Source organism: Spermophilus citellus (genome assembly GCF_964194105.1).
Source record: "Spermophilus citellus genome assembly, chromosome: 13".
In the NCBI taxonomy this organism is placed as follows: domain Eukaryota; kingdom Metazoa; phylum Chordata; class Mammalia; order Rodentia; family Sciuridae; genus Spermophilus; species Spermophilus citellus.
In genome coordinates, this window is record NC_138193.1 from 25,799,012 (window position 1) to 25,822,410 (window position 23,399).

At 54.3% G+C, this 23,399-nt stretch overlaps 1 protein-coding gene across 6 annotated transcripts in view; it reads right to left on the reverse strand.

The window, feature by feature from the left end:
* REEP1 (receptor accessory protein 1) overlaps positions 1-23,399 on the reverse strand; it is an 83,210-nt gene that overhangs the window by 24,938 nt on the left and 34,873 nt on the right. For 5 of the 6 annotated variants that reach the window (XM_081265043.1, XM_081265042.1, XM_081265045.1 and 2 more), the window contains exons 2-5: positions 15,160-15,232; positions 7,485-7,561; positions 4,447-4,567; positions 1,176-1,289 (exon numbers count right to left, since the gene is read on the reverse strand). In XM_081265043.1, coding sequence (XP_081121169.1) covers positions 1,176-1,289; positions 4,447-4,567; positions 7,485-7,561; positions 15,160-15,232 — 385 coding nt within the window. Of the gene's footprint in view, positions 1-1,175; positions 1,290-4,446; positions 4,568-7,484; positions 7,562-14,424; positions 14,557-15,159; positions 15,233-23,399 lie in introns of those variants that run through there. The other variant, XM_081265044.1, reaches the window with a different exon arrangement.

Here is a 23,399-nt window from a genome sequence, read left to right on the forward strand (position 1 = left end):
GTGTCACAGAAGGAGCCGGTCACGTGTGGACGGCCACCCTGTGGTTCTCCTCCCAGCCTGCATGTAGCACTCCTTGGCCTCAGGCAGAGGTGCTTTTAAAGAGCTACAGCCTCTGTGCCCAGTCCCATGAACCTGCCTGGCACGGGGCGCGGCCAACTCAGTGCTTCTGCCTGGCACGGGGCGCGGCCAACTCAGTGCTTCTGCCTGGCACGGGGCGCGGCCAACTCAGCCTCAGACCTGCCCACACTCTCACCTCCCTCCTGCCCGCACTCAGCACCTCCATCCTGCCCGCACTCAGCACCTCATCCTGCCGTGCACACAGACCCCGTGGAGCAGTCTCCACCCTCCCACAGCTGCACACCCGTCCCCAGCCCTGCCACCCCATGGGAGACCAGAGCACCCCTCTGCTAAGACAGCCACCTCCCATCCACGAATCTCCCCCGACACACAGCAGCTGTTTCTCCCGCTGCCAGCTGACGGCAGACCTTGAGCCCCCACCTGGGCTCCCAGAGAGGGGCTGTCACCCGGAGATGCTGGGGCCACCTGCCAAATTTACTCCTAGAGGACATGTTGGGTGGATTAATTTTTCAGGTCTGAGGACATGAAGAGCAGCTGACACAATGACCAAAAGGAATGACAGTGAAGAAGAGAAGGAGCCAGGAAGGGGCAGAGAGGGCTCTTGATGAGGACGGGGTGGGGGGGGCACGTGGGTGACATCGCCGTCCGATGGACAGGCTCCTCCACACATTCTTCCTTGCCAGGCTCGCCCGTCCCCCTCACGTGGGGACCCGCAGCTCACCCTGGGACCCTGGGCTCCTTCTCCTGCATTTGCTGGGCCACAGGAGCGGGGAGACCGCCCCTTGCTCAGGTGGTCTGTGCACCTGTTGACTGGAGTCCAGGTGGCACCCTGTGCACCCTGGAGCTGAGGGACATGCCCTCCTGTCTGCCCCCAGGCCTCCCCAGCTCCCAGCAGGTGAGGGCCCTTACCCCGGGGCCGGCTGGGACCTCAGGGCTCAGGGTACGGTCCAAGTCCTGTGTGTGGACACGGGTGGTGGGTATGAAAGATTTTCAAAGGACCCCAGAAGGACAAGGAGCCCTGACACCCTGAGCCTGCCCCACCTGGCACCTGTTTGGAGCAGGGCGGGCTGGGGCCCAGGTGGCAGGCAGCATGGTACCTTGGAAGCAGCCATGACAGCGGCTGTGGCTGCCACGTTCAAGCCGCGCTTCCCGAAGTGCACGAGGGCATCGTAGCTCCTGTCTTTCGCCTGGACCAGGCAGTCATCAATTTCCTGTCAGAGGGAAGACGGTGCACTGAGCAGGCAGCTTCGGCAATCTCCTGCCCTCCCAGCTCCCAGGCTGGTAGCTCCCCGTGGGATTCTCACTGGCCCAAGAGCCACCGGTACCGCCGTGGGCTGTGCAGACCAAAGGGACACGGGTGAGGGACGGGGAGTGGACAGAGACCAGCCCGGGGCTGGCCCAGCAGGGCCCGGGATTGTGAAGCCCCTGCCTCCTGGACACGGCTGCTCCAGAAGCCACGGCCAGAAGCTGGGGCAGACTTCCACCCTACCCTGCAGACCATGGCTGCAAGGCCACCACAGTCTCCTGGGGAAAGGGGACAGTCATGACATGGAATCCGTGGCTCAATAGGCCTGGCCGAGGTCATTCCGTAAAGCACCACACGGAGATGGATTCGTAGGTGGAAGTGTGGTCTGCTGACCCCTGCAGGTGGCCCTGGGGTCCTGCTGTTCTGTTGAGGTCTATGAGCCAGCGTGGCCGCATGTGTGGGGACAGGAGGGTTAGGATGAAGAAGGAAACAGTTGCTACTTATTGACCAGGGTGATCGTTTCACAGACTCCAGAGCAAAAGCAGAACCAGGAAGGCGCTGGTGCCCTTCAACAAGGTAAAGGTGAGGGACCAGCTGAGGTCTCCTCCACACAAAGCCAAGGGTGGCACTGGTTTCTTGACTGGTTTTGGGTTGCTTGAGGCTCAGGAGCTCATCTCAGAGCTCAGCCAGATGATGACACCTGGCCTCCGACTGGCTCGAAGCCCAGCATGCAGTGTTTCTGTGCTCAGAGGGAGCGGGATTCCCGTTCCACCGCCCTCTAACCTTGCCATCCCCCAGAAGTGACTCAGCAGCTCTTGAGAGGCAGGGCCCTGCACTTGGAAATCAGGTTGCAGGAGAGGCCCAGTGCTGGGGGACGGGGAGGACGAGCAGGACTGGAGGCCAGGTCCAGATGGACCTACTCCCCTAATCCCCGTTAGGGGACTGAGGAACAGTGCTCCACTCCTACAGAGCTTCCAGAAACTTCCACAGCAGCCTGTTTAGCCACTGCCTGGCCTCCGCTCAGAGTTCCTCAGGAGGGGATACAGGGCTCTCCACCTCCAGAGGCTGTGGGGAGCAGCTCCCAGCCACCCACGGGGCTCCTATTGTATTTTTGTTGTCCTGAAAATTGAACCAGCAGGGGTCACACCCCCAGCCCTTTTTACTTTTTATTTTGAGGCAGGGTCTCCCTAAGTTGCTGAAGCTGGCCTTGAGCTTGCAACCCTCCTGCCTCAGCTTCCCAAGTTGCTAGGATTACAGATGTGTGCCATGGAGCCTGATCTATTAGAAAATAATACAACCGATGAATTACACAATATTGGACTCCTTTGGCCTGCTAATCCTGCCCTTGGGATCTTACTCCAAGATGGAGAAGGAACCACACTGTGCACCTGGTGATGTCCACTGCAGAATCACCTTCCCCAGGAAAAGATGAGACGGTGTGGGCAGTGGTAAGGGACAGTCCCACTGTGGCAGGCACTGTTGAGACTACGTGGACGTGTATCATGTGCAAACACATCAGAGACGTCAGAACATAAATACTGCTACTCATGTCAAGGGGTTTGATTTTGCTTGGAGGCTGGGCCTCAAGCTCCTGGGCTCAGGAACCTCCTGCCTCTGTCTCCCACGTGTGGGTGGCACACCACCCCCTACTCCCAGCTTGTGTTTGAAAAGTATTTTCAAAAAGGATTCCATGTAAAATTGTAAATAGTTACATTAAAATCCCATCTGCAGAAGGAGAGGGCCAACCACGGCCAAGGGGAGGGCCTTCAGCTGGGGGCAGTGAACTGCAATGGATGTTTTACTTCTCATTTTAATTGATGGAAATATGTTACAATCCATAATGATAAATAACATCTGTATAGTATTTCACCACTACTCCTAACATGTCCAAAATCATACTTGAAAAAAAAAAGAAAGAAATCAGCTGGGCGCAGTGGCGCAGGCCTGTGACCCTAGCAACTCGGAGCCCGGGGCCTCTTCCTGGTTTCAGAAGCGCCTCCCCCTTCGCGGGATGGCCTTGCCTCCTGCCTGTCGGCTCTCAGGGCTTCTGACCAGGCCTTAGGTGTTCCACCTCCAGGGGCCACCTGGCTCCCTTCTCTTGTCCTGGATCTGAGCGCAAAGGCTCGAAGCCTTCCCCACTCATATGACACTGCCTGCGAGTCTGCTTAGATGGCCTTTGTCATGATGAAGTTTGTACCATGAAGGTATGTGGGATCTTGTCAAACGCTTCTTCCTGTACCTGTTGAAATGATCATATAGCTTCTGTCCTTCATTTTGTTGCTCACAAAAGCTAAGCTATGGAACAAACCCAGAGGCTCATCTAGGAAGAATCAATAAAGAGAATGTGGTACACATACACAATGGAATATTATTCAGCCTTAAAAAAACATGTGTCCTCCCAGTTGCAGCTAAGTGGAGGAACTGGAGGACGGTGTGTTACGTGAACTAAGTCAGACACAGGAAGACAAGTACCTCATGATCTGCCTCATAGGTGGCTGCTGAACATAGCCATCTGAATGTAGGATAGAGACTGGGGTGGAGGCAAGTAGGATGCTGGGTTCAGATGCACAGGTAGGAGTAAACGCTATTGTTCTGTGGCAGGTGGGGCGACTGCAGTTCATAATGGCCCTGGTATATTTTAGGAAGAGCCAGGCGAGGAGCCAAAAGGCTCAGAGGCTGAGTAATGCTTGGTGGGGTGGAAACGCTCACCACCCTGGCTGATCATTGCATACCGCGTCCAGGTGTTGAGTTCTATGCTGTCCCCCACAAATGGCACAATTAAATAATAATAATAAGCAAACAATTTAAAAAAAAACAACAAAGTGTTACAGAAACAATTTAAGGGCTGGGGATGTGGCTCAAGCGGTAGCGCGCTCGCTTGGCATGCGTGCGGCCTGGGTTCGATCCTCAGCACCACATACAAAGATGTTGTGTCCGCTGAAAACTAAAAATAAATAAATAAATAAATATTAAAAAAATTCTATCTAGAAACAATTTAAAAAGGGATTAGTAGGAAAAGCTTATCGGGGCTCCAGAAACCCAGCAAGGGGGCTCCTGCAACCTGGTGCTTTGACCCTCGTGCTGACCGTGTCCTCGTCCTCTGCTCCCGGGGTGCACATTACCTTCTCTTTCGAGGACAGCGTGGGGTGCACGAACTTCCTGTACAGGAGGCTGGAGCCTTTTGTGTAGGGGGACAGCAGCCAGGCCACAAACGCAATTTTCAGTTCATAGTAGAATGGAAACCTGGGGAGACGAGAAGATGCGCCTCCATTAGGCTCCCAGCAACTCCAGGCTGGGCACGTGGACACCTCAGCCCGCATGGGGAGGCCAGTCCCAGCTCCTCCTCTGCCCACGAAAGGCCTGTGCACATGCACCCATGGCTCAGTCTCCTGGATCACGAGCCCACCACGGGCTGCGTGTGGGTCACCGCACATCGAGCCTAGTGGATAGGAACATCTGGTGTCTGGGAATGACCAGTGGACATTCTCTCTGGCCAATTGCTCAGGAACAGTGTGAATTTCTTTCCTGCTCTGCTGGGGCCCACACAGCACCTGAGATGGGTATGACCTGCTGAGATGCCAATCAACCTGCTGACTGACATCACGAATCAAGACTCGCCCTTGACATCACGAATCAGCACCCACGGGGACTGGATGTATAGGGCTCTGCTTTCATAAATGTATTTCTGATTCTTTGTATTTTGTTCTTCACTAATTATTTTAGACTTCCAGTTTCCAGGTGGTTTATGCCCTCCTCCTGTTCTAGGGATCTCTGAGCATAACTAAGGACCTCCTTCCTGACAGTCATCTCCATGTCTCTGCGGCTCACCACACCTGATTAGAACAAAACATGATGCTATGTTGGGGTCACCTGTGACAGTCTGAGGGGTCAGAAAGGTAAGTCCTCCCCAGGTACCTGCTCAGGTAGGGGAGCCCCCTTGAGCCACACCCCACCCCTTATTTTATTTTGAGACAGGGCCTCACTAAGTTGCTGAGACTGGCCTTGAACTTGCAATCCTCCTGCCTCAGCCTCCCAGGATGCTGGGATTATAGGTGTGCACCACCAAAAAGGAACAATTCCTAACAAGTCACTTTAGGCTCTGCTCACACAGAATACCCACCCCAATCTGCAGCTCCACCTTCTCCTCCTTTCCTCACTAAGGTCCCGACCCCTCTGCTTTCTATAAGGTCTTCCAGAATATTCCCTCAGCAACGAGGGGGCACTTTCCTGGCAGGATTGTTTCATGTTTCTTGCCCAGAAAAAGGAAGCTTTGAAAGAACAGCACGACCACCTCCCTCATGACCACCTCCCCCCCAACCTCCCCCGTGACCACCCCCCACCTCCCCCTGACCACCTCCCCAGGAGTGCCCTGGTGATCAACAATGGAGGAGCCTTGGAAACAGTCTTTGCAGGCCCAGAGAGAGCCGGTGAGTCTGAGCTCAGGCACCACACAGGTCACACAGCAGCCCAGGGGCACCTATAACGCTACAACTCTTTCATTTATTATGTAAAAGAAGTAGGTCAGGCAGCACAAAGCTAAAACCAAGCCAAAGGCCCAGGAGTGTGGGAGGAAGAGTCTCCTCCCATCCGACCCCTAGACCCCATCCCTTGACCCTTTCTTAAGTGAGAACATCCCCTGCTAGTGCACCTTTCGGGGGTGGTGCTGGGAAACACAATCACAGGTGTGAAGACTCCCTTACCTGCCCTCCAGGAGCCCTCAGCCTTCCATATGCCCCCTTCTACACAGCACCCCAGCAAGCACAGTGGACAGAGGCCCTGGGGCGCCTCACACAGCCCTGTCTCAATGGCTGCCCCAAGGCCCTGAGATGGACGGTCTTGGGGTGGCTGGGTCTACAGAGAAGCTGCGAGCAAGCCTCCTGTGCTTTATGTCTTTTTAATGAGATTGAACCAGGGGCACTTTACCACTGGGCCACATCCTCAGCCCTAATTTTATTTTTTTATATATATATATATTTCCCCCATTTTTAAATTTGTTTTAATTAGTTACACATGACAATACAATGATCTTGACATCATACATTTGAATCAGATGGGAAATAATTTTTCTTTTTTCTGAGTGTACAGGTTATATATATATTTTTTAAATGTTTATTTTTTAGTTGTAGTTGCACCCAATACCTTTATTTATATGTGGTGCTGAGGATTGAACCCAGGGCCTCACATATGCTAGGCGAGTGCTCTACCACGGAGCCACAGCCCCAGCCCCCCTAATTATATTTTGAGGTCTCCCTAAGTTGCCCAGGCTGGCCTGGAACTTGTGGTCCTCCTGCCTCAGCCTCCCTAGCGGCTGGGATTACAGGCGTGCACCACCATGCCTGGCTGGTATGTGCTTTTCTACACAACACGTGAACACATGTGCAGCCCAAACGCCCGGAAGAGGAACTTCTGCATGAGCTTTATAGTCAGAGGAAGCCCCTCTGTGTAGCTATGAGGAAGAGCACCTGATTCCCAAAGCCACGCCCTCATGGTATATGGCCAACCCTAATCTCCCTAGGCTGCGAGATTAGGGCCTGTAGGACAAGATTGCGAAGTGCTTTTGAGCTGCTCAGGCCCCATTTATTCCCTTTCAATACACATTCTCACTTGTGTGTGCGTCCCAGCCCTTTAACCATAAACAGGATACTAGGCACCACTCACAGCCCCTTCACCTAAGATACAACAACACATCAATGCAAAGAACTGATGATTTTTAATTATTCCATTGCTAAGCATAGCTGTATTGCTTATAAAATAGAAACCAAATTAAATATCCACCAAAAAGACATTTGTAGCAGAGTGCAATCCTCCTACCTCAGCCTCCGGAACCGCTGGGGTGACAGGTGGCCACTACTGCGTCCCCTGTTCCTTTTTTCTTTTCTTTTGACATATAAATCCTCTACCCAGTGCATTAACTGGGGGAACTGGGCCTGTATTGCCCATATCCCTAGCACCTTGGACAACACCTGCTCTTGAAGGTCATTCAATAAATATGTACTTGAAAAACAAATTTTATAGACCTCGTCATCAAAAGTAATCCAATTAACAGGCCTGCACCTGCACCAAGGTTTGGATTTCAGCCCTGACTTCCCTTCCCTCCCCTCCTCCCTCCTCCCACCAGGCATAACAGTCCTGGAAATGTCCCCATTCCCAGAGTCCTTACCAGCACAGGAAGATATCTGTGAATGTCTCTGCCGTGGTGAAAAGTGCAAATATGATCCAGTACATCATCCACTTGACCTGCAGGGAGATAGCACAGAGCTAGGAGAAAGGGCAGGTGTTGGTGGCGCCCAAGTGGCCCCTGTCCACTCCCCACCCCTCCCAGCTCACGTCCAGCTGTACTCCATACGCTGGGGCTAGAAATGGGGCCTATAAATGGCCCTCCCACAGCCGGCCAGGCTCAAGGTCAGATCCAACCCTGTTAGACCCTGGCGGCCTTTCACAGTCTCAGGTGAGCAGGGAGAGACCAGGAGTGACCAGGCTACAGCCTGGCCCTTGTGCCAGGACTACCATCTGGCGATCCAACACCATAGCCTCCACAGTGATGCCCCAGGATGGACTTAGGCCAGGCATCCTCAAGGGTCATTTAGAAACTTTTCTTGTGGGCAGGCCCCAGGGCCACCTGCAAGACTGTTCAAGTTTCTCCCTGATGACATTCTTTCTCTCTCCTCTGCCCCTCTCCCTCTCTCTTGAGCTCCTGCAAAATGCCCCTGAGTGCTTCCTTTACTGGCTGGCTCCCCTGTGGCCCCTTCCCCTTCAGCTCTGTGCAGTGGCCAGGACTGGGCTGACCTCCTGACAGCTGTTGCTGAGCCTCAGCAAAACCCTTCAAAACCACTACTTGAAGGTTCCCGAGCAACGAGGCAGAGGCAGAGAGGAGGGGCCAGCCCTGGGGGAGCCGTGAGGGAGAGCCCTGCTGGAACTCCTGAGGACAATCCAGGCCGAGGCCGGGGACTCAGCAGCCTGTTGGGTGAAGACTGGAGAATGGAGTGTGAGGCCCAGAGTTGTCAGAGAGGAGAGGAGGAAATCCCAGAGTCAGGAGGCCCCCAAGTCTACATGTAATACGCCTTCAAATCCTTGGCCGGCTCTTGAGTGGCACAGAACCAATGAGACTCCAAAATGTTTACTTTGGCTTTAAAGAAACAAGCAAATCAATGGAAAGCTGAAGGAGTTGGGCAGGGATTCTGTTTCTCTTCACTGCAGGAAAAGCATGCATGGAGTTCAAGTCCTGTCTCATTGAGGGACCTAGGCAATATTTTGGAAGCTCTCCTGAGACATCTGGGGGCCAATGTTAGGAATAAAATTTACATGTCAGCACTAAGGGATCAGCTCTTGGACTAAAGGCAGAACTGAAATACAGGTAAGACCTGCCCCAGGGTGGAGGGACCCAGTCATACCTGGACTGCCTGCTTGGCACACTCACTTTCCACAAGAGGGCAACAGATGGTTGAGTTTCTATCGTGTGTCCTAAAGGAAGCCCAGCACAATAAAAATCCCCATGGGCAAAGGGACAGGAAGATACGTCCCCAGTATGAGAAGAAGTGTCCACAGAAACAGATCCATAGATGACCTAGATGTCAAAACTGGCAGGCAGCTTTTAAAAAGATAAGAAAAGAGAAAAAGGAAGAGAAGGTACAAAGGGCCCCTATTTATCAAAAAAGCTGAATCAATAAGGAATAAGTCTGGGCAGGGCCATCAGGCAACGGTAGACACACACACAGCATGCGCGAGGCCTGGGCTCCGTCCCAGCACCAGGAGACGGAGACGAGACAAACAAAACCCCATAGCACAGCAGCACAACAGAACAGAGAGTGAACCTCACAACCACGGTGACAAACAACCTAACAACCAGGTGACAGACAACCTAACAACCATGGTGACAGGTTGTTACAGGTAAGGACTGTCCCAGGGTGGAGGGGCCCTGTCACATCTGGAATGCCTGCTTGGCACACTCACTCTCCACAAGAGGGCAACAGACAGCCGCGAGTATGAGTACAACCACGGTGACAAGACAACCTAACAACCATGGTGACAACCCAACAACCACAGTGACTGACAACCTAACAACCACGGTGACAGACAACCTAACAACCGCAGTGATGGACAACCTAACAACCGCGGTCACAACCTAACAACCATGGTAATGAACACTCTCAGCAAAGTGGGGAGAGGGAACCTGCCCACCTCGATAACAAAATATCTACCAAAAGAAAGAGAAAGTCCTGTGACAAACCCATCCCCGAGGTTGAGGAAACAGGCCGTGGCCCTCAAGACCCAGGGACAAGCGAGGCTTTCTCCCCTGCTACTCTCAGGCCATGTCATCATGGAAGTCCTTGGGAATGCCACAGGTTCTGTAGGAAACCAGAGAGCTGTCGGGAACCCTCCAGGACTAGGGCACTGAGGGATGGGTCGGGACACTGTGCACTCCCCTCGCCTCCCCATGAAGCAAGGAGCAAGGGCAGGGCCAGGAAAACAAGGCTATCTACCCCCTCCCGGAGTCCCTTGGGAACACAGCTAAGGACACCTGTTGAAAGGAAGTCCACATGAGGAAAGCTAGATACCCCGATGAGAAACCAGGCAAACACCAGGAGGACCAGTGGCGGGAAATCCCTTCCTGGAAAGTGGACAGCCAGGCTTCTGCAGCTTACCTGCCCTGCCGTCAGCCGGCCTGTCCCCGCCTGCAGGGCACATGGCACCCCCTAAGCACAGGGTTTCAACCCCGTAATTCTTAAAGGGGTGCCAGGGACTGCTGGTGGCCTCACCCCTGAAAAGCCCCAAAGGCCAAACTGTCTGGCGTCCCTCTGCCTGACTGGCCGCTTCTCGGGCTCTTCACCCCTTACTGGGGGCTTTCTAGACCCCTGACCTACTTTAGACCAGGCACCCTTCACCTCCAGCTCCCCCTGACCCTGTCTTCTCCCCACCCACTGGCTGGCCTCACTTAGACCTGTCTAGAACGCAGCTGCCCCTCATGCTCTGCCCTGCCCTCCTTTCCACCCTGCCCTCTCGCTCCAGGCACAGTGACCTGATCCCAGATGGGCGATCCTCTGGCCCAGCTCAACCCTCCAATGGTTCCTTGTTGTGAAAAAACCCAAACTCCTTGCATTGGTTCTGAAAAGCACTGATGGCCCCAGCCTCTCGCTCCAGGCTCCCACTGCACCCCTGCCCATGCCCACCCACTCCGCTTTCCTGAAGAGTGCCGCCTTCTGTCTCCAGGTTCACCCCTGGCCTCAGCCTCAGCCTCTAGGAAGTGCCTGGAGCCCAGGTGGCCCGACCCTCCCCCAGTGACCCTCTGGCCATCCAGTGCTCACTGAGCCTTGCGAAGGTGCCTGCTGTTGCTCTGCTGCTCTGTGGACAGAGCTCCCCGAAGTGGCCAGCAGCCATTCTCGCAAGTGGTTATGTCCCCAGCGCCTGCTCACTCCTCTGGCTCCTGGCACACAATGGGCACTGGGTGGACATGATTTTGATGTGGGCATTGTGGGTGGGAAAGAGAAGATGGCTCCCAAAGGTGCACAGGGGGTAGGCATACTGGGAAACATGCCCTAACGGCTTTTGGAGAAGAAGACAGCTTGGGAGGTGACCCATGCTCCCTGCCAGGGCCCCTGTCCGTGGCTGTGAGATACCCGCCAAAGCCGGGCACCAGTGATAGACGGACACAGTGCCACCCAACAGAAGGTGAAGAAAGCCAATTAGGGAGAAGGGCGAAGGATGGACTGAGCGTCCAGAGGACACCCAGGGGGCCCAACAGGCCCCCGAAGGACAGACCAAGCAGGGAGGCTGAGCCCCCAGAAACAAGGAGCCATGGTGGGCTGTCAGCCTGGAGAAGCTCCCATCACGCCCCCCAACCTTAAAACGCTTCCCCCAAACAGAACCTGAGGGGTCACACGCAGCCCGACAGGGTGCCCCAGAGATGGGAATCGTGTTCTCCTGTGACCACCAGGAAACGGGTTCCCCAGTGGGCACTCCTGATGCTCGGGCCTCCGTGGCCTCACTTGACAGCAGACAGCCCCCTCCCAGGGACTGACAACATGTGGAAGTAGCAAGACTCGTCCCGTGTGCACCCTCCACACACAAGAGCCCGTCCAGGGCCATCCTTTCCACTGCCTCCATCGGGTGTTCACCGGTGGAGCCTGTGTCCCCAGCCACCGCCACTGGGGCCAAGCACCAGCTGACATGGCTCCCCGCTGGTCCTCAGTCTGCCTCCCTCTACCTTCCCACAGAGCCTCATGGAGGGGGCCACGCCCAGGCCCCCCTCCCCAGCACAGGGGCCAGGGGCTCAGGGAAGGCCCTTCGGCTCAGGGAGGGCCCTTCTCAGTGTTGAACCCCACTCGTTGCTTCTCACCAGGGGCCTCCTCCGAGCACAGAGATGGGGTGACAAGGTGACGCTCTGGGGAGCCTCTGCTCTTGTGCACCCCACAGCCTGGCCCTGAGGCGGGGAGCCCCACGGAATGCTCGGCCTCTCCTGGGTGGGCGTGCTGTCCTGGGTGCATTTCTTCTCTGACTCTGTCACCGACACATGGCCCTGCTTCCTAGCCAGGGCCTCCAGGCTCAGGAACCAAGCTGCTAGGGCAACCTGTCTCCTAGTTCAGCCCAATGGCAGCTCCTCGAGGCTCACAATGTGGTCCACAGAGCCACACCACCTGCACTGCCTCAGAGCACTTCGGACATGAGAGTGTGCCACTCACCAGGACCCTCTGGACCAGGGCTGGCGTCTGACGGGATCCTGCTCACGCACACAGGCTGAGGTCCAGCTCACCCATGGCACCCTTGCCCTCACCTCCAAATCTCTGACACTGCTTTTCAATGGCTTTATTACCTGAGAGGTGGCTGCATCCACCAGGAGTATGAGATGGTTCCAACAAAATGTCACCTGGCCACCTCAAGACACTCACTGGAATATAGGTACAGGGCAACCTGCAGGCTTCAATGCAGTGACAATCCTGATTGTCAGGGGACCAGGGTAGAGGGAATGGGGGTCCACTGTGGGGGCTCCCTGTACTGTCCCCATTGGAGGTGAAAGGGGTGGCTCATTGCTGAACCCTGTGGAGGCAAGATCACAAGGCCTTCGTTCTCACAGTGTGCACAGAGAGCCCTCTCACCAAGTGCCAACCAAGGCCACTCGGGCATGAATAGGGTGACAGAAGAGGGAAGGGCCAGGGGAACCCGGGGAGGGGAAGGTATGGATTCTGTGGAGTGCAGGGTACCCAGCACGAGCCTTGAGCATCCTGATTCTGCAGGGATCTGGCGTGTTAACCCGAGCCCCTCTGAACCACTTTACACCCTATGGGTCACCACAATAATTAAGGAGTTCAGGGAAATCTTCAACATGCCCTTATTTTCATTTGTCTGAGAGTCATGATTCATCCTTTAGAAATCATCTTGAAAGCTAGATTCCAACACTGCTGTAATCTCCTGACCAGCTTCATGAGGATGGACTGCAGCGTTTACCTTCTCCCTTCCCATGTTCTGCATCACTTAGTGATCCTAATTCATGTACTTTGTGCTCTCTCCCACAGGGCGCTGGCCATTCGGACACAGGGGAGGAGGGTGTGGTGCACAGCTCCCCAGGATACCCATACCCAAGCCCTACGAGGTGGCTGTGAGGAGTAGCTAAGGCCTCCCGAGGGAAGGGTGTCCTGGGCCACAGGTAATCACACATCCTTAGAAGAGGAGAAACGTCCTGGCTGGTCAGAGGGAGAAGGGATGTGGCAGAGCGCCCAGGGACACGAGAGGCTGGCTCTGGAGTGGGGACCAGCAGCCAAGGGTGCAGGTGGCCTCCAGGAGGTTTGGAGGTTAGACCCAGGTTTCCTGCAGAGTCTGCCAAGGAGGCAGCCCGCCTGACAAGGCCCAGAAGAGGCTGCACCTGCAGACCCTGCAGGGGGTCCCTGGTGACCTGCCACCTGACAGGGAAATGGAGACTGAGCCCTGCAGGGACTTGGGAGGGGCTCTGCTGAGCCTGGGAGCAGGGAACAGGAAGAGCTGGAAAGGCCAGGGCAGCCCAGGGACAGTCACCAGCAGGGAGCAGGAGGAGCAGGAGAGGCCCAGGGCAGCCCAGGGAATGTGACCAGCAGGGAGCAGGAGGAGCTGGAGAGGGCCAGAGCAGCCCAGGGACAGTCACCAGCAGGGAGCAGGAGGGAGGTGGAGAGACCAGAGCAGCCCAGGGAGTGTCACCAGTAGGGAGCAAGAGGGAGCTGGAGAGGCCAGGGCAGCCCAGGGACAGTCGCCAGCAGGGAGCAGGAGGGAGCTGGAGAGGCCCAGGGCAGCCCAGGGAGTGTCTCCAGAAGGTGTGTCTGCGAGGTGGAGGCTCCGGAGAATGTCAAGGACCCCCAGCTCCTCTTGTGTACAAATGGGCCACTGGGAAAGGAGTGTGTGTGTGTGTGTGTGTGTGTGTGTGTGTGTGCATGAGAGCAAGTGTGGGCGTGTGAGCACATGTGCCTGTAATGCTGGCTGTGACACTGTGTGTGTGATACTGAGCGTGTGGTGTGTGACCTGAGTGTGAGCAGAGAAAGGGGCCCCAATGCTCCACTTTCCTCCACCCCACTCTCACCCAGAAGCCTCCCGACTTCAGAGCTCCCCTGGGACCCACAGGACAGCTGCCCGGCATCAGTGTCAACTCTGTGTTGACGGGCTGCCAGTCCCGTCTACGCCAGACCCCCGCGAGTTCAGTGACACAGAGCAGCACACCAGGCTGAGCTCAGCTGGGGCTTTCTGCTCTGGGGAGTGGAGGGTCAGCCCTGCCCGTGCTGACCAACAAGGCCCTCCCTGGCCCTCTGCCCTGTGAGGGGAAGAGCCAGGAGGAAAGGCCACTGAAGCTTCACCTTGGCCCAGTCAGTCGAGCCCTGCGGGTCCTGTGCCAGCAGCGTCACCACTATCCACAGTGTGCTCGCTGAGACAGGCTTCCGCAGTCCAGGGACTGTCTCCAAAGGAGGAACCACCCCTAGGTCCCCTGCTTAGGAGCAGAGCACCAGCCAGGCAGGTGCCCCAGGGAGTACTAGGGACCTGGGAGAGAGGGCAGAGGTGGCTGGAATCCGGGGTGGCCAGCTTCTTTATCAGGGCTCTGGGAAACCTGCAGTAACGCTCTCCAGGCCCACTCTGAATGATTTCCTTACCTGCATCAAACTTGCCAGGTAATGTCTGAGCAAGAGACGGCTGCTGTCCCCCACCCACTGCCCAGGGAGGACATGGAGGCTCCTGGAACTTCAGGCATTGGTCTAGCCTTGCAGCCACTGAACTTCAGAGCCAGGCCTTGACCAGGCTTCCCATGCCAAGTCACCACCTTGAACAGAGCTGGGTGTGTCCTCCAGGGCGAGGGCACCTTCTGTCCTCCACCACACATGCCTGTCAATCAGGGTGGCCTAGCAGTTCTGTGGAAGGGACCCAGCATGTCCATGGACAGTGCCCAGAGGACCCTCCAACCAGGGGTCCTCCGCAGCCTTTCCCGTTCTCAGCCCTCTGCAAGCTGCTGGGGACACCGATGGGTGGTGAGCAGCACCTGCTCTCAAACAGCTGACATAGCAACAGGCCCACCCTGGAGCAGGAGGAACCGCAGGCTGGAGTAGGGCCGGAGCGGTACCACCAGGAAGACCCCTGCCCGCCATACCAGGCTGACCCCAGGGTCCACAGTGTGTTCCAACAAGGAAACTGAGGCTGAGGGTGGTGAGGTCACTCATGCATGGGCACCCTGTCTTCTGGCTGAGCAGCTCTGCTTTCCCACCATACTCAGGGCCCAGACTGGGACCCACTGCAGAGGAGTCTCCACCAGCCACAGGCCCACTCCTGAGGGCAAACCCTGTGCCCAGCCCTCACCCCCCCCCCACTGCCGTGCAGCAAAGGGCTCTACTTACATACTCCTTAATGTCCTTAGACTTCACAGCCTTGTAGGAGTAGTACGCAGGGTAGAGGGTGCCAAATATGAGCCTGGACAGGAAAGAGAGAAAGCAGAAGTGTGGCTTCCATTCATCCTACTTGGGGGAAGCTGTCTGTCTCAGGACCAGGAACAGTCCTCCAGGCACAGAAAGGCTGCTGTGGGGCTGAGTCCCTCCAGCCTGGGCCCCCAGGTCCTCCTGCTGATGGTGGTTGCCCCTGGAAACCCCCTGGCCTAGCCCACCCCTGCTTCCTTCAACTTGTGGTCTGTCAACATGAAAAGATGGTTGGGGGTCACAGAGGCCACAAGTGTGGGGGTCCAGCTGAGCAGCCAAGATCCCTGAAATCAAAGGCCACCTTTCCGCTCCGGCTGCTGACCTCTTCTGAAGCCCCACAAAGCCTGCCCAACTGGACTTGATCTCTGATCCTATAGCCAGAATAAGCTTCTCCCATTGTAACTGTAACCTGGTCAACCCCAGCGCATCCCCACCCCACATTAACCACTGTTCCCGAAATGCAGAAGCAAGCCAGTCAGGGTGGCCATCCCAGCACACCCTGAGATTCCAGCAACTTGGGAGGCTGAGGCAGGAGGACCACAAGTTCAAGGCCAGCATCAGCAACTTAGTGAGGCCCTACCTCAAAATAAGAAAATAGAAAGGGTGGAGGTGTGGCTCCATGGTAGAGTGCTTGCCTGGCACATGCAAGACCCTGTGTTCCACCCCCACACCATGGGGAAAAATGCAGGAACAGGGACCACAGCACCATTGGGACTGTGTGGTCATCGGCTTTCACTGCCGTGCCCTGTCCACAGCACCAGATGGTCTGCTCCGTCTGATATGAGCGGCCCAGGGTGAAGTGCTCGCTAAGTAGGCGTTCACTGCACAAAGCTCCAGGGTGAAGTCACACCATCCTGGACACTCCTGACCTTGGGTCTGAGGTCTCAGCATCCAGAGGGAGGCCACAGCATGGGCTGAATCAGCAAAGCTTCAGGCTCTGCTGCGCCCCTCCCCTGACTCAGGCAATGGCAAGGCCCTACTGAGGTGGATGGCGCAGGGCGTCCATCCTCTGGAGGAGCGCAGTATGTTTCTGGGAATGGGCTGGTTTGTTTTTGTATTCTTTTAATAAGTGTAGTTGCAACTTCTCATATGACCATTAAGTATGAAGGAAAAAACATGACTTTCCCAATTAATGCAACTACTTCTAAGAATAGATCTGTTTGCTCTAAATGCAATGATTCAGCTGTGGAGCGTAAATTGATAATGTCTAATGAAAAACTCCCTGTATTCCTGTCAAGGAAGTTTTTGAGAAATTAAATTAAAATCTAGAGAAGAATAATTAATGTTAAGAAGATAGATTAGTGCTTAGTACTGGGCAACTTGTTCTTCTTCCTGTGCACAATGGTTTGTGCTCTTACTCTTGTTTGATTAAAATTAATAACAAGTTAACCACTTGCCGTAACCATGGCACCAGTTCCAGTCAGTAAGTTAAGAAAGAATAGTCAAGGTATAGGCCAATAGTTGGGACATTTCTAACTATTATTAAAAGTTAACTAAACAGAAACAGCTTAAAGCAAAACGCGAACTGAAAGGAAAAATGCTTGCTTATGCATAAGCCAAGATACATTCTTCTAATTGTAGCTACGTAATATTTTGTTTCTTTGAATAATGATTCCTGTTTTGTAACCACAAAGTACTGTGAACCTGCCAAAATGAAAAGTTATATATGATTAACTTCACAAGTAAAGATTGGGATTCAGCACCTTCACTTTGGTGTCTGTGTTGTTTCTCCACCCGCTTTCGCCGACTCCTCACCATCTGTTTGTCTCCTGAGACCCCCTGTTGGAGCTGGTCTCCGACAAGGCTCACCATCCACTCTGGGGAAATGTCACCGGTGTCTGCCAGGCAGGCCTCCCCCTGCCCGGAGGTTGGGGCTGGGTAGGTCAGCTGGGAGCCAGCCCCTGCCCCTGGGTCCCACACAGACAAATTTGCATTTTGGTCTCAATGACAATTAGCATGTCACCCCTTGGGGGAGGGGCTTGCAACCCTCCTAATCTGCTTTGGAGGAAGAGCAGTGAATGCAGCAGTCCCAGCCAGGGGGCACTGGTGCCTGTGTTCCCAGACCAGGTGCCCCGCAAGGCCCTCTCCACGCGGTGCTGTGCCTTCCCAGCCCCCCACCCCCCCAAGCCCCAAGGCCTCGGGTCACCAGTCAGCAGCTGTCCCAGTGTGCCAGGTGCCAGCAACCCGTGACTCTGGCGGCTTTCTCAGAGCCCCCATCTGAGTGTAGGACCTTCCCCAGCCCCAGGACTGGTTTGTTAAAGCCCACTGACTCTTTAAGGCCTGTCTCAGGAGCTCAAGGGAAGCACCCCACTGGGAAGCCTTGCGCTCCTCCCTCTGGGGTGTCTACAGCCCCTCTAGGCCTGTGGCCCTGAGCAGCGGCAGCCCTAGGGACATTTCAGGCAACACTGGCACTGGGCATGCTCACCCGCGTGGGCTGACTACAGGTTAGGGCTAGGGCTAGGACTGACAGTGGGCTGGCCCGTTCTCTGTCACCTGGGACTGGACATCTTGGATGACCTTCACAGACCAAGACCCTGGGGCTCCCTGTTCACACCACCCAGTTCTGGGTTCACTGGGGTCCAAGTGCCTGGAAGAGCCCCTGACCAGGTGGGTGCCTGATATGTGTCTTTTGAGGAAATGATCAAACAACTGTCATTTATCCCCAAGGAATGTAGTCCACCCTCCAGTGACAGCCCTGCAGAGGCCAAGAGGAGAGTGGTCAAATGTGTACAGGCTCCATCAAGGCTCAGGCCCGCTCAGGCAGAGTGGGGTGTCATGACAGAGCCTCACAGCGCCAGGGGCCCAGGGCTGGCACCCACCCTCCTCCTCCTCATGTCAGTGCCTGTGGCCAGCAACCCTTCCAGAGGTCAGAGGTGCCCGCCTGCTGCCGCCTTCTCCTGCCTGTGCCCCTACCCCTCTTGCTCCAGTTAGGAGCCTTCTTCAGGCTGCTCCCCCCACACCACCCACCTGCACCCTCCAGGCAGCAGGTCCCAGCAGGGCGATCCCCTTGTCCAGGGGCATCTGGGCGGCGCCTGGAGCTCCTTCAGTTATCATAGCAAGGAGGGTGCTGCTGGCCTCTGGAGGGCACATGTCCACAGGGCGCAGGACAGGACGCCCCACAGGCCTTCTCCAGCCGAGAGCCCACAGGACATGCTGGAAACCCTGGTCCAGAGAGTTATTTCCTGGTCCTCACACCATGGACTCTTTCCTGATCTCCAGGCCAATCTGCCCTAAGAGAATGCCCAGTGTCCTAGCAAGTGCTCAGGTAGAAAAGGACAGTCCAAGATGGTGGGCACCATACCTACCCATGGGCCAGCATTGGGGAACACAGCTCTGAGGCCCCTCCTGGAGCTCTGAGCAGGGGGAGGTGCTGCTCACACACACTGACCATCCAGGTGCCCAGAGGAGCGCTGGGCTGTCCCGGGGCCACAGATGCTGCACAGGCTGGGGCTCCACTACAGGCTCCAGTGCTGCCATTGCCAGCTGAGTCCAAGACTCGCAAACCACCAGACCAGCCAGTGTTTAAACTGCACTGACCATTCTAGAATCAACGCTAGCAATAGTTTTTCTAAAATTAAAACGTGAAGTGTAAGCAGAATAATGAGCCTATTTATACAGGTGTTTATTCCACCATAAAACAAACCACTCTAAAGAAACAGAACTCCCACACTCGATCTCCTCCCCTGCGTGTTGGTTATGGTCTATGGACATGCTTGTGCATGCAGGAACACACATGGTCTATGGACACTCGTGTGCATGTAGGTACACGATGGTCTATGGATACACATGTGCATGTGTGTACACACAGTCCATGGGCACACATGTGCATGCAGGTACACAGATGGTTTAGGGACACACGTGTGCAATGCAGGTACACACATGGTCTAGGGACACACATGGGCATGCAGGTACTCACATGGTCTAGGGACACACATGTACCTGCAGGTACACACATGGCATATGGACACATGTGTGCATATTAGTACACACATGGTCTGTGGACTCGGGATGCACATGTTATGGTTAAAAATTTTTAAAAGATGGTGTGTTGCATTGAAAAAAACAAGTTTGCATAAAGTTCTTCCAGTTCATCCTGTTTCCTCTGAGCATCCAAAGCAATATAAATTTACACTGATTATATTTTGTGCTTTATGTTCTTAATGTTAAAAATATATAAATTATAATTACTATTCCCTGAGGGTTTTGGTAAAAACTTATAAATCAGTTTTTTTCACCTTAATGGAAGTGACTCTCCTGGGCTGCTTTGCTGCCTATACTTTTTTTGTTGTTATTGTTGCTACTAGGGATTGAACCCAGGGTGCTTAACCACCAATTCACATCCCCAGCCCTTCTTACTTTTTTATTTTGAGTTGGGGGCTTACTAAGTTGCTTAGGGTCTTTCTAAGTTGCTGAGGCTGGCCTCAAAGTTGTGACCCTCGTGCCTCAGCTCCTGAGGTGCTGGGGTCACAGGTGTGCACTACCACGCCCAACTTTGCTCTCTATTCCAATGGAAGGGTGCTTTGTGGTTCCCGAGTTCCTTTTGGCATTCCAATAGATGTGTTTCAATTATTTTAAATATGGAAAAAAATTTAAGTGAGATACCTTTGAAGTCCCTCATATACACTTTCCTGCTATGATCCTTTCCCCTGCCCCCAAAGTTGTGAATTTGGTATTTATTATCCACACCTTATTTTATTAAGCCCATTGTGTGCCATCAATCCTTTACATAGGACACTTGTAATAACCTATATTGAACAATTTATAGGGATTCTATAGAATTCTATAGGTGTTGCATCCAGGATGATGGAACATAATGGGTTAACTACACGAGCTATGCATAGATAGTACCGTGTTCTCCCTGTTTGGGGCAAAGGAACAGAATTTCACTGGATGGATTCCAAGGCATTTTGTTCTTCTCATCCAACCTTATGTTTTGAAATGCGATCCCTGTTGAGATTTGTCTTTCTAGATCATTCTTGAACCCATGTGCCACCTCACTATATGACCACATTGCGGCTTACATAAGTTCTTTCCAATTCTCCCCAGGACACACACGGCCATGACTGACATCCTCATACATGTATCCTCATGCACATTGGAGACTTTCCTTAGGGCACAGGCAGCATGGAACTGCTGGGTCACACGCACAGCACTTCCACCAGGCGACGCCCACCCACAGCAGAGTGACACCAGTTTTTACTCCCTCCTGAGTGAAAGTTCTGATGCCCCTTCTCTTGCCAGACGGATACAGTCGGATCTGAAATGCTTTGCCAGTTTGATGTGTGCAAAATGGAACCCGGGTTTGTATCTCCTCATTGCAGGTGAAGTCGACTGACCTCTTACGCCTGTGGGCCACTTGGGCTGCGTAACTGGCCTGTTGATGTCCCTCCCTTAAGTTATCTTCTTAGTGATCTTTAGGTGACGATCTGCTTCAGACAGATGCTCTGCAAGTCTTTTCCCAGCACAAACTCTTTTAACTTGTTTGTGATACCTTTTGTGGTGTAGAAATTTTTAAATTGTAAATGAACAAATATATCACTCTTTTAAACATATCTTACTGAGAAAGTCTGCTCACATATTTCGTCTTATTATTTATTTATTTTTGTTTGGGGTATTGGGGATTGAACCCAGGGGTGCTTAATCACTGAGCCACATCCCCAGCCCTTTTTATTTTTTATTTTGAGACAAAATCTTGCTAAATTGTCCAGGCTGGCTTTGAACTTAAAATCCTCCTGCTTCAGCCTCCTGAGCTGCTGGGATGACAGGAATGTACTAACATGCCTGGCTTTTTTTTTTTTTTTTTGTAATAGGGGTGGGACTCAGGGGTGTTTAACCACTGATCCACATCCTCAGCACCCTCCACCCCCTTTTTTTTAGACAGGTATTGCTGAGTTGCTGAGGCTGGCCTTGAACTTTCAATCCTCCTGCCTTAGCCTCCTGAGTCGCTGGGATTATAGGCATGGCCAATGTGCCTGGCTTCACACATACTTTCTTGTAAAAGTTTTTAACTTTTGCTTTTTCACTACTAGGTTTTTATCATCTGGAGTTCATGGAAGTTGGGGTTTGGTTCCATTCCTCTGTGAAGGCGTCCGATCATCCCAGGTGCAGCTGTGGAGTCCCTACTCACTGCTGTGTGGTCAGCCTTCTGACATGCAGGGGTTCCATGGCCACCGTGTGAGCACCACCCCACTAGCGTCTTAAGAACAGCCGTGGTGGTGATGACCACAGCTTCAGAGCAAGTCCGGAGATGCTAAAATCCTCGTGGCCATTCCTGGCCCTTTTCCTGCCTATTTTATCATAGGTTGTCGAGTTCCTTGGGAAACCTTATTTGGATTTCCCTGAATTTCTTTTTTCTTTTTTTTAGAGAGAGAGAGAGAATTTTTTAATATTTATTTTTAGTTTTCGGCGGACACAATATCTTTGTTTGTATGTGGTGCTGAGGATCGAACCCTGGCCGCACGCATGCCAGGCGAGCGCGCTACTGCTTGAGCCACATCCTCAGCCCTGGATTTCCCTGAATTTCTAACGTTGGCTGGGAAGAGCTGCTGTCTCTGCCAGGCTCTCTCCTCCTGAACGTGGCCTCTTCTGTTTCCTCCTGCTTTCCTTTCGGCCTCTTCATGATGCGCTGTGAATTTCCCCATCGAGGTCTGCGTGCTTTGCCTGCTCCAGGCCCTCTGGCTGTGGGTGGTGCTGACAGCCTCTTGACCCCCCTAGATTCCTTGTGGTGCCGGAACCGCACTCAGAGACCCGGCCTTGCCGAGTCAGGAGCCGCAGAGTCTCAGGCCTTGCTGTGGCCTGTGCAGGGTGATTCCCCCCAGGTGGATTTTCCTTTTTAGGATTTGCTGTTCTGGAAAAGGCAAACTTAAAGGGACAAAAGCCACATCCCTGGTTGGAGGTGCGGAAAGCGCTGGCTTCTGCGGAGCGGCTAGGGGGGTGCTGGGCTGAGAAGCTGCCCCTGGACCCGGTGCTGGCTGCGCACTGTGCCCGTGGTCAAAACTGGGCACTGACACACCAACATCTCACAGGGAACTGGATGGACATCACCTATTCCACCTGGAGGAGCTGACGCCTGTGTCAGCTGTGTCTCCAGATGGATGGCCCAGATTAGGCTGAGCCTCTGAGCTCTCAGCAACAGCACATTTGGTTGTCAGAGGCCCCAGTGTGACAAGAAGAGGACCCACCACACACGGAATCTCCAAGGTTCACCGATACCCACGTGCTGGGAGGGTCTCAGAAACACAGTGGGCTGGGGTGGGAAACGTGGTGGGAGACCTGGCCTATGCCACTCATGCTGGACAGGGACCCAGAAGCTTTAGCACGCAGAGCTCCCAAGTCTGGCCCAGGGGCCCAGGTTTCCAAGGAACAGCAAACCACCTGGGCCCTGGTTGCCACAGGTCCCCGATAGGCCTTCTAATCCAAGGCTAGAGGGGGAGGGGAGGAAGCCAGAACCAGCCCTCTGCGTCTGGCTTCAGAGGTCATGCCTTGATGAGCTCCTGGTGCCCAAGGGATGCGCAGACTCACCCATAGGCATCAGCAATTCTGACCTTCCCAGGACATGGTTTTCCTCATGATGTGGGTGGGAAACGGGGTTCAGTGAAACTGAATTTTACAATTGGTCAGAGGACGGCCAGACTTGGACTAGTTCTGTCCAAGCCCCTAGCCATCTCTGCCCCGCTAGGACACACTGCCTGCCAGCCACCAACCACAGGGGTCCCCGCGTGTACATGGTCCAGCGGAGGGTGCAGATCTCCTCCCTTGGGCCCTAAATATGCGCCAGGTGATATCCCAGGGCCCAGCTCACAAACAGGGGCCCTCTCGGAGGAGCTGACCTTGGCAGGGCAGAAATGAGCCTCACTCTCCTCCCCTTGACGTGAGGGTCTGCAGGACTCTATCCCTCAGTCAGCCTTGTCCAAAGCTCCCTGCTGTTCCTCCCTGCAGTCAGGACAGGGGACACCTACACAGCTCTTGCTGGGAGGCACCGTCCTAAGCATCGCATTCGTTTCCTTGCTCATTTGATCTGCATGGCACCCCAAGATGACTAGGGTCACGTTCACCAACTGCAAACTACAGCCTAAGCCTCAAGTCAGGGACCTGCGGGGCCCATCCCCTGCCCCACGAGACCCACACCCAGGCCCCCGAGGCCTCAGCCATTCCCAGCCCACACA